An 11,817-nucleotide genomic window follows, 5' to 3' on the forward strand; every position below is an offset into this window, starting at 1 on the left:
CACCCTAACCTGCACATCCCTGGGCACTATGGGTAATTTAGGATCACCAATACACCCTAACCTGCACATCCCTGGGCACTATGGGTAATTTAGGATCACCAATACACCCTAACCTGCACATCCCTGGGCACTATGGGTAATTTAGGATCACCAATACACCCTAACCTGCACATCCCTGGGCACTATGGGTAATTTAGGATCACCAATACACCCTAACCTGCACATCCCTGGGCACTATGGGTAATTTAGGATCACCAATACACCCTAACCTGCACATCCCTGGGCACTATGGGTAATTTAGCATGACCAGCTATCCTTAGTAGCCACACACGCAGACAACAAGCAACATGAATTCGACTGGGACAACACTACTATCATAGGGCAAGCCAGACAGAGAACAGCCAGGGAATTCCTAGAGGCATGGCATTCATCCACAAACTCCATCAACAAACACATCGACCTGGACCCAATATACCAACCACTACAGCGGACAGCTGAAACTGACAACCGGAAGCGGTAGGGACAGATCACTATAAACACCGGAGGAAACATCAAAGAAGCGCTTCGCAGGAGGCTCCCAAGCACTGATGATGTCGCCTAGCCAGGGGACGAAACGTTTGCAACAACAACTTCCAGCTCGGCGAACAGAACCACAACAACATCTCAAACCCCCTTTTGAAATTATTAATAAAATCAGTATTCACTAGCGTTTGAGGTAGAATTTTCCAGATCCTGACAATTGAGCAAAAGCAATTCTCCTTATCTCCCCTTTGAACATTTTGCACGTGGTTTCTATGCTTATTACTTATAGAACCCTTTGTTCTGATAAATAAAGAAGTGCAATAATTGAGCTATTCAGTAGTGTTTGAAAGCTGCAACGACATTGATGGCTTGCTTCTACCTAGGGTAAGACAGCCGTTTCTGAATTTCCACATTTATCTGTGTTCAGGCAGCAGAAATTACAGTTGCTGTCTTAATGGTGAATACTTGCAGTTGCTCCTATTCAGTTAAGGCCAGGCCATAATATTTGTGCAAAAGCTGGGAAGCTTATTCATTGACTGTTTCTGCGTTTAGGTGCAGTTAAACCTGTCAAAGAAACCCTGAATAGCCAGTTTGTGGAGGGTTGCAAAGGAGTTATACAACGGCTTGTTTTACAGGAACATAAAATGGTGTGGAACCGAACTACCCATATCTGGTAAGTTTGTAATATGCAACGATGATCAATAATGTCATACAGAAAAGGCAGCAACTTGTATTGTTTTTCTCTCTGCTGGCATTTTCCCTGCAAAGTATTTTCAGTTTTTATTTCCAGTTTCTAGTACCTACAGTATTTTGCTTTCCATCTAATGAATTGATCATTTTCGGGGGAGTTCTGTAGGCACAGTGGTTAAACTATCGTCTGGAGATCTGTATCCTTGCACAAGTGCAGTGTTTTACACAATATTGTAAATTTTGTAAGTCAAGTCCCTTGAGGGAGAAAAGACAGTGCAGGCCATTCAGGCTGGGGTTGGCTGGAAATCGGGGCTACTGGCCTCTTGGAGTGAAGGCTGGGGACAGGGCTGCCTGTTTGTACCATGTTTTTGGTTTTCTCATTGAAGTTGTGCCAGTCCTGTAAGTGACACTGGAAGGGAAGGCTCTGTTTGGTAGGGGACTATATCTACAGCTATCTTGCTGGCGGTTTTGGTAATTAATTTTACTTTAAGGTCAATGCTGGCCTCCCCATGAACTTTGTTACTCTGCTAGCAAGTGTATGCATCAATAATCAGTGTTTCCCTTTTTAATTTGAACTCTTGTCTTGGAAAGTAAACTGCAGCAAATAAGCCTGTAAATTTCAGGGTACCTGTATTACAAAAAACAAGGGATGTCTACAGCCCGAGCTTACAGTCTGTAATTTGGCTGTTCCAGGCAGCTACACAGATAGACTCTGAGTGCTCTTTATTTATCATTTTAAGGTGGTCTGAAGTGCCCAGGATGAGTGAAGAACCTGATTTGTGTTTTAAATGTCATATAGAGAAACATGAGATAAAGAACTTGATGGTGAAATTGGAGCTTGGCAGTCTACTAACTGAAAGTCTAATGGGCTAAATTAAATTTTAGGCTTGTACAGTAATACTACACAAGTGAGAGGTTGCTGGACATCTCTGACCCCTAGATTTCACTTTGTTTTCAACAGGAATGATTGTGAAAAGATTATTCATCAAAGGACTAACACTGTACCCTTTGACCTTGTGCCTACTGATGGTAATCCTGATATCTCAGTTAGGGTGATAAAACCCTTGGACTCCTCTGAACTGAACCTAGAAACTATGTATGAGAAATTTCACCCTGTAGTACAAACATTTACTGATATAATTGGTCATTTCATCAGTGGTGAGCGACCAAAGGGAGTCAAAGAGACCGAAGAAATGCTGAGAGATAAGGACATTATAACTGGAGTTGGAGAACTTGTATTGGACAGTAACATTATTAAGATACAGCCTCCAAAGCAAGGACTCCAGTACTACTTAAGTCGACTAGACTTTGAGTCTCTTGTTCGAAAACAGGAGTCCAAGGCAAAGCTATGGAAAATCCTGACGATGGTGTTTGGAATTACAACATGTATAAGTTTATTTTTCATATTACGGCAACAGTATAAACGTTACATAAGGGAACAGGAACAGTCAAGGCTGCAGAGAGAAATGCTGGCAGTGAAGAAGCAGCGTTTGCAGGAGCTTGACTTGACAGAAGAACAAATCCCACAAAATGCATGTGCCATCTGTCTAAGCAAGGAACGTTCCTCTGTGTTTCTGGAGTGTGGACACGTCTGCTCTTGTACTGATTGTTATGAGGCCTTACCTATACCTAAGAAATGTCCTATTTGTCGAAATGTTATCTCCAGATTAGTCCCATTGTACAATAGTTAAATATTCACTTTTTTTACCAGCACTTTGTGAAATGAAAATGCATGTTGTTAGGAAATTACACTGGGGTTGAAAGGTTAAAAACAATTTGTGTAAGATTTTATGTAAGATGCATATACTTATAAATGTGGTTATTCATTTTCTATTTAGCTTTTTCTTTTCTACATTTCTTATGTCTTATGATGGACTATCCTCTGGTGGTGAAATGCATTATTATTCCTTTTTCCCCATAAATACTCACCTGTATGTCATAAGATCACAAGAAATAGGAGCAGTAGAGCACTTTGAAACCATGTCTCATAGTTCCAGACTTCCCCAGAAGGAAGGAAGGACAGCCTCTCAGCATCTGCCCCCTCATCTAATCCCCTCAGAATTTGGAGTCTCACTAAGATCCCCTCATATTATACACAATAGAGTTTAGCATCAGCCTAACCTTTCCTCCGTAAAACAACCCCTTCATTCCAGTTATCAGCCCATTGTGCCTCTAATTCCAGTATATGTATGCCCCTCCATTATATAAGATTACACACAGTACGTTGGCTGCAGTCTCATCGGTGCCCACTGCAGCTGTAGTTAGCCTCCCCGTTTTTATATTCAATCACTTTTTATATTCCATCTGACTTCTAATAACTTGCTGTGCCTGCTTGCTAGCTTTGAGATTAATGTATAGAGGTACTCAGATCTGCTGTACCAAAGTATTCTGTCATCGTTCTCTAGTTAAATAATATACTGTTTTCTATTCTTCATGCCAAAGTGGACTGCCTCACATTTTCAGACATTATATACCATCTGTCAGCTTTCTTGTTTATTTGCTTAACCTATCTATATCCCTTTCCAGATTCTTTGTATCATCCTCACAGCTTGCATTCCATCCTGTCTTCATATTGTCAGCAAATTTGCCTGCATTACAGTTGGTCTCTCAATCCAATCTAATGCAGATTGCAAATAGTTTAAGCCATAGCACTGATCCCTGTTGCACTCCACAAATTGAAGTTTGCCAACCTGAAAATCACCCCTGTACCCTGATTCTGTTTCCTGGTAGCTAGCTAGTTCTTTTGCCTTGGTAAAATATCACCCCAATGCCATAAGCTCTTGTTTGGTGAACTTTTATGTGGAACTTTATGGAATATGTTTTGGAAATTCAAATACACAATATCTGGTTCAATAGAGAGTGCAGGAGGGCATGCCAGGAACAGCACCAGGTATACCTAAAAATGAAGTGTCAATCTGGTCAAGCTCTACAGGACTACTTCATGCCAAGTAACATAAGCAGGAAATGATAGACAGGGCTAAGTAAGTTTACAGCCAACAGGTCAGATCTAAGCTCTGCAGTCCTGCCACAGCTAGTTATGAATGGTCGTGGGCGATTAAACTCCTCACTAGAGGAGGAGGTTCCACAAATATCCCCATCCTCATTGATGGGGAAGCCCAGCATATCAGTGTAAAAGATAAGGCTGAAGCATTTGCAGGAATCTTCAGTGAGGATTGCTGAGTGGATGATCCATCTTGGCCTTCTCCAGTGGTCCCCAGCATCACAGATACCATTCTTTAGTCAACTCAATATGCTCTGTGTGATATGAAGAAATGATAGAAGCACTGGGTAGTGCAAAGTCAATGAGCCCTGGCAATATCCTGGCAATAATACTGAAGATTTGAGCTCCAGAACTTGCTCTCCCCTCTCCCGCCAAGCTCGGCCAGCACAGTTACAATACTGGCACCTAGTCAACTCTGAAAAGTTGTCCAGGTGTGTCCCGTACACAAAAAACAGGTCAGATTTAACCCAGCCAATTATCCAGTCTTCGCTCTCTCGCTCACTCTCAAATATTTAATAATCCCTCCTTAATTGCATTCTGTGGCAAGGAGCTCCAAAGTCATTTAACCCTTAGAGAACAAAAAGATTCTTGTCATCCTGTCCTGAAAGGGGAACCTATAATTTTAAAACAAGGTCCCTGATGTGTAGACTGATGAACAAGAGGAAACATCCTTTTTGAGAGGATTTGTAGCTCAGGTTGAGGTTCTGGATGTAGGCTTGTTCGTTGAGCTGGATGGTTAGTTTTCAGTTGTTTCGTCACCATACTAGGTAACATCAGTGAGCCTCTGGATGAAGCAGTGGTGTTATGGCCCGCTCTTTATTTGTGTTTACGTTTCTTTGGGTTGGTGATGTCATTTCTTCGAAACGTGACATTCCAACCGAAACTCTATCAACAAATACATTGACTTGGATCCCATTTACCACCCCTGAAAGAACAGGAAATGACATCACCAACCCAAGGAAACCTAAACACATAAAAAGTGGGCCATACCATCAATGGTTCATCTGGAGGCTCACTGATGTCACCTAGTATGGTGACGAAACGTCTGAAAATGAACTTTCCAGCTCAGTGAGCAGCCCTACATCTAGGAAACATCGTTTTCACATCAATCTTATTAAGATGATTCAGGATCCTGTACTTTTTAATCAAGTCACCTCTCACTCTGCTAAACTCCAACTTAGCTACTATGCTTGTCCTCTCCTCATCTAAGTAAGTAATGGAAATTGTATAAATTTAAAGGCCCAACACAGATGCCTGTGGATTTTCACTTATTACATTTTGCAATCAGACAATTTTGTGCACTGTTTTTTGCGAGCTATCCAGCCTATTATCCATGCTAAAACATTACCCTCTCCACCTATTTTCTGTAATTGCTTTTGATATGATACCTTACCAAATGCTTTCTTAAAATCCAAGCACATTTTATTTACAGGCTTGCTTCATCCACAACACAAGTTACTCCTTCAAAGACTGCTATAAATTGCTTAAACATCATTTCCCCTTGATGACTCTTCTGAATTAATTTGACTTTTTCCTGAGAAAAGCAGCTATAAGTTCTTTTAGGATTCAGTTCTAACACTTTCCCCATGGGAAGCTAACTGACTATAGTTTCCTATTTTCTACCTCCTCCTTGAATAGACAGTTATATTTTCCACTTCCCAGTCTTTAAGAACCTTTCCTGCACATAAGGACCTTTAGAAAATTAACATCAAAGCATCCACAACCTCATTAAAGGAGGTTGTTAAGGCCCTAGGATGACGCCCATCAGGAGGTTTGTCAGCTCACATCTCCATCGGGTTACTTGTACCACTTCTCTTAAGATTGGAATTTCACTAAGTTCCATTCCTTACCATTCCCTTTCCTACAACATCTTTAATTATTCATGGCTCATTGCACAATGCCAGGTCCAAAATCCTCCAGAGTACCTTTATCAATTTGATTTGCCCAATCAATGTGAAGGTTAATGATTTCAGAGAGAAACATCACTTTGGGCATGGTAGCTAGTGTACTGCATTGCCAGTGATATGGTCAATTGGTTTTGAAGTCATTGTTAGCAATCATTTTAAAGATTTTTTTTTCAATTATTCTGCTTTAGTATGAATCAGGTTTTCTTGTACTAATGAGTTAAAATGCGGTTTACGCAAAATTCACGGGTCTGATTGTTTTTGTGTATTTCATTGTCTTGGTACGTAGTCTGATCTTATTAAAGGAAGCAGCATTGCTCGCACCAGAAATTAAATCAGTTTGTTTTTAATCATGGACTTTACTAACTGTTTATCGATTTATGTCTGTTATTTTTCCTATGTTAAAGTTGATCTGTTTTGACATTATTAATCAATTTCTATCTATTCAGCATATCCTGTTTCCAGAATGGATTGTGTATTAAAAATATGAAGAAAATATGCATCAGTACAATGCAGTGACAAAATATGCTACTTTTGAATGAATAGATCCCTTGGCACTATTTCAAAGAAAAGCAGGGGAGTTAACCCCTACTTCTGGCCATTAGTTGTCCCTCCATCCTAACCCCCCAAAAAAACACATTATCTGATCAATGTCAAGTTGCTGTCTTTGGGAGCTCCCAGTATGCAAATTGCTGCTGCTTCTGCATTCCAAAAGTGATTGCACATCAAACTCCATAATTGTGGGTGGCACAGTGGTTAGCACTGCTGCCTTACAGCGCCAGAGACCCGGGTTCAATTCCCGCCTCAGGCGACTTGCACATTCTCTGTGTGTCTGCGTGGGTTTCCTCTGGGTGCTCCGGTTTCCTCCCACAGTCCAAAAAATGTGCAGGTCAGGTGAATTGGCCATGCTAAATTGCCCGTAGTGTTAGGTGAAGGGGTAAATGTAGGGGAACGGGTCTGGGTGGGTTGTGCTTCAGCCAGTCGGTGTGGGCTTGTTGGGCTGAAGGGCCTGTTTCCACATTGTAAGTAATCTAATCTAAGCAATCTAATCTAATCTAATAATTGGCTGTAAAGCACTTTGAGACATCAATGATAAGAAAAAGCGTTGTTTAAGTGCAAGTTTGTCATCTGTGTGTGTTGTCCAAAGCCCTTATTCAAGCAATGTCTTCTGTTAATAGTTATAACTCAACTCTACTTTGCTATCTATTTTGGGTAATGTTAGCACCCTTCTTAGCTAAGAACAGGGGTATGGGTGGGTTGCGCTTCGGCGGGTCGGTGTGGACTTTTTGGGCCGAAGGGCCTGTTTCCACGCTGTAATGTAATCTAATCTAAACCCAAAATATTGATCTAGAAATTATACCAAATTCCCAAATGCACAATTTTCAGTTCACAGCCATCTGCATATTTATCAAGCAAAATATATTTTCATATCCCAATAGAATATAGTGCCTCTCGACCAGATGCGTTTCTAGAGATAAAGATAGTGGAAATATAGAAAACTGTCTCCCATAAAACTGTTGAGCTTGGGAATCAATTGAAAATGCAAAAATCAGTTCAACTAATCATTGTTGTGTGGGTTATGAAACAAAAGTGCACAGATAATCTTAAGATGCAGATCAGCCATGATCCAATGGAATGGTGAAACATGCTTGGGGCAGAATGGCCTCTTTGTTTCTCTCTTTTCACTATACAAGGTTTCTTATAAACAAATGCAGGAGCTAGATCCATGAGCAACCTTCTGCATATTCTGTAACAATCTCATTGTTAATTTCAGATGATGCGATATTTGAACAAGTAAAGTTAAACTTATTGGACAAATAAAAATATAAATTGAGTTTAAAGTGAAAGAAACATTTATTTTGCATAAAGCCAGGTGAATCAAAATAGAGCATGGTTTCAGGGATGTGAAATCTTTAACCTTAAGATCAGCTTTTACATGAATTGAACTGAATGATATTTTGTCACTTACACTTTTCATTGTATTTATTTGTTAAATATAATGTCACCATTTTGAGTGATAGAAGATATTAAGGTGTAACTAAAATATAACTAAAATATAGTTCTTCCTCCTTTCTTGTGCTCCAATCAACATGGGGGGAAAAGGGTCTCCCAAACAGACTCCTTGCCCATCAGTGCCTTTGCATCACACTCCATCCCAGGAGTCCAGTTCCGCGGCCAGCACTGCTCCATCGCTAGGAGCACCACACCAGGCCTACCATGTCACCGCTGATGTAATCGCTGTTCCCATCAATCTGCCAGGAGTACCGATTCGGGTCGACTGCGATGCTACAGCTGACTGAAGCTGACCACAGATGCCGTCCTGCTGTTGTTGCCAGAATATTGACTAAGTACTGCAGATGGAGATCATTTAATAGCTGCAATGTCTCAGAATTAAATACTTCACTATATATCACATGGTTGGCAGGCAATAAGTCAAAGCCTTCTATTAAAGTACCTATTTGAGACAGCTCAGGGAATCTCTGATGGACTCTACTTGTAAGCCTCTCTTGGTTTGTCCTGGAGATTGTACTCTGTGGTAGTCTGGAATATAAAACCCTTACACACAGTTTAGTTTAAATTTTTATCTTTATTTACCAATGGCATCAATGCTACACTATAACATAGCTCAAGTCTGGCTTGTAGGTATCTAAGGTTCTAAAACCTTTAGCAAAATAGCAGCACCAGCTCTTTCAGCTAAGAGCTCTCTCAGGCCACTCCCCTTATTGCTGCAAACAAGCTGTCTTTATATAGAATTTGGTATTAAAGTGACAAAAATGCCACATGTCCTTATTCAGATAAGCAGTAATGAAATGGCAAAAGTTTGCAGAGGAAGAGAAACTCATTGACAGGTCTGAGAACGCTGGACTAATTAAGCTAGAGGCACATCAAAGTGGGGAACCTTGATCTAGCCAGGCCCCAAATGGACAATTGCTTTGGCTAGTGCATCATAATGAGAGACTAGTCTAAACTATGTGGAAAAGGTCATGGGATCACCTCACTCAGCTGACATGCCCAGTATCAATGTCCTACAAAATGGCTTTTTCTTTTAAAATCATCTTAGATTCCCAGAATACAAATTAAATTCATTACATTCCCAGATCTCAGGCTCCAGGGAACAACACACAAACATTCAATCCATGACAGGCCAGTGTTCACTCAAATCAGACCACAAAGACTTGAATATTTCCACCAGCTTTTTTTCTCTCACGCGCGCTCTCGCAGTGTAGTATATGTGAAAATGTATCAGGATTGTTCTATTACGTGCATGTTCCACTCAGCTTATTAAATTACAAGTTCTTTTCCTATTGATTGAGTTTTGTTAAGAGTTTTTGATAAAATAACCAGAAATTTAGCTATCCAACATCCAACTGTGGAATATGTGTGTCTCCAGCCCCTGAGGTGAGAAGGAAGTAGTGCCGCACATTCCACAAGTGAACAAATGTTATCACCTTATTTACACCAATCCTTAATTCTTCTGAGCAAATGGCACCCCCTCCCTCCATGCATCCTCTTAGCAGATGTGTAAGGCTACCAACTTTCACACTTCCAGTGAAAGCTGACAGCAAAACCTATTGTGAGGGCAAAGTGGTCCCTTTGAAACCAGTCTAGACCTATGCTTTCCGTTTATTTCCTCATATTTCAGAATTTCTCTAGAGAGCCTCACTAAACCAAAAGTTTAATATTCTTTGTGTCTGTTGCTAAAAATAAATAAATCCCTCTGCATTCAGTTTTCCAGATTAAATGCTGTGCTCGTAGCCATGATATTCATTCACTGTCACAAGCCAGAAGGGCATCCAGGAGCAAAACTGGCTGTGGAACATTGCTTGTATTATTGAAATTATATTGTGGAACCTGTGATATGAACTCTTCCTATATGCATCACTCAAATGCCAACCTGTTATCTAATCACATTGAAGGAACCAGCCATTCGAGTATCCTGTGTTTGTAGATCCACCTCTGAGCAATTTAGCTCAGGAGCCTGGTGAGTAACAACAGGGAGGCACTAGCACAAGTTAGAACGAACAAGTAGCTGGGGTTTGCTGGCTAGAGGGCTTGTATGTCCCATCGAATTGAACAGTTTGGAGGCTTAGATTCCTTACAACCCATTTATAAAATGCACCATTTGAAGATGAATATTTTATAAGGTTTCAAAACAACTTGAAGGTCTAGCTAAAGAAGTGAGTTATCCAGGCAGGCCAGTTGGTGAATGTACACAGTTCTGTCTCAAATACACTGCAACACTGTAGGCCTCAGCAATGGACACTGGTGGCAGGTTACATTATTTTTAAAGCCTTGGGCTCAGATATTCAATAAAGTCTTCCATTTAACTTTAGTATGTTGAGTGACTGAATGCAGATGCAGTGAATAATCCAGAAAATGGCCAGAGGTAACCATAATAGGAAAGATATGAAACTTGAAAAGGTTCAGAAATGTTTACAAGGATGTTACAAGGATTGGAGCATGTGAGCTATAGGGAGAGGCTGAATAGGCTGGGGCTGTTTTCCTTGGAGCATCAGACACTGAGGGGTGACCTTATAGGGGTTTATAAAATCATGAGCATGGATAGGGTAAATAGACAAGGTATTTTCACCAGCGTGGGAGAGTCCAAAAGGAGGACATAGGTTTAAGGTGAGAGGGAAAAGATTTAAAAGGGACTTCTATCATGCTGAGGGTGATGTATGTATGGAATGAGCGGCCAGAGGAAATGGTGGAGGCTGGTAAATAACAACGTTAGAAGGCTTCTGGGTGGATATACGAATAGGAAAGATTTAGAGCGATATGGACCAAATACTGGCAAACGGGACTAGATTATGTTATTGGACGAGTTGGAGTGAAGGGTGTGTTTCCATACCGTACATCTCTGTGACTCTATGTACAGCTATCTCTAGCAGCATTCTGCAGTTAGGCACTTCCAAATCCCAGTTTGAGGCACTTTCACGAGGCAACACTATTACCCAGATGCACTTCAGACAGGAAATATTTGGAAACAATGGAATAAAGTGTGGAGGACAGATATTCATGAATTACAAGGGAGGAGCACCTCTGTTAAAGCAACAATATATCAGGTGATTGATATTCAGAGTAAATAAATTGGTTATGTCTCAAGTTGACTAGAATAAGAGAATGACAGACAAAGAATGAGCATTGATGTTAATTGAGTTAGTGTAGAGGTTTTAGGAAATCAGAGCAGAAAGTAGGTCATAGGTTAATTGAGCCTGCTCCCCGATTCAGTAAGGTCATAGCTAAACTACATTTACTCCACTTCCCCGATATCCCTCGATTCTGTTTTTACATAAAATCTATTGATCACCTGAATGTACACATTGGCTGAGTATCACGTCAGTTAAAAAGGAAAGCATAGAGAATAGATGCAGTAAAACATGCAGAGTGATCGTAATAACCAGGCAGTCAGGTACTTCTTCAACAACAGAACTGTGTCCTAGGACACACATGATCACTTTGAAAACCATGCTGAAGTTGAACCACAATATATCCCCTGATCTGCCCAGACTGCCTTGGGTGTGAAAGATACATTGTGTTGCAAAAACTGAAGGAGAGGTGACCACTCAAAATTAGACCATTTCCTCAGATTTGATTGCACTAATTGAAAGTACAAAGATCTCTTTCCGTGGGTAATTGCTTCTAAGGTTTTATGTTGGGGCTGACCTTTAACTATTGCACATGGGGAAGGCCGTTATG

General features: G+C 40.6%; 1 protein-coding gene across 1 annotated transcript in view; it reads left to right on the forward strand.

The window, feature by feature from the left end:
* The window catches only part of mul1b (mitochondrial E3 ubiquitin protein ligase 1b), a 9,306-nt gene extending 6,263 nt beyond the window's left edge, over positions 1–3,043 (forward strand). Inside the window, exons 3-4 of the mRNA XM_043676358.1 lie at positions 1,075–1,195; positions 2,174–3,043. Of these exons, the coding sequence (XP_043532293.1) occupies positions 1,075–1,195; positions 2,174–2,903 (851 nt within the window). The 3' untranslated portion in view covers positions 2,904–3,043. The remainder of the gene's footprint in view (positions 1–1,074; positions 1,196–2,173) is intronic.
* The last annotated feature ends 8,774 nt before the right edge of the window (positions 3,044–11,817 follow it).

This window comes from Chiloscyllium plagiosum, chromosome 34, assembly GCF_004010195.1.
Source record: "Chiloscyllium plagiosum isolate BGI_BamShark_2017 chromosome 34, ASM401019v2, whole genome shotgun sequence".
Classification (NCBI taxonomy): Eukaryota; Metazoa; Chordata; class Chondrichthyes; order Orectolobiformes; family Hemiscylliidae; genus Chiloscyllium; species Chiloscyllium plagiosum.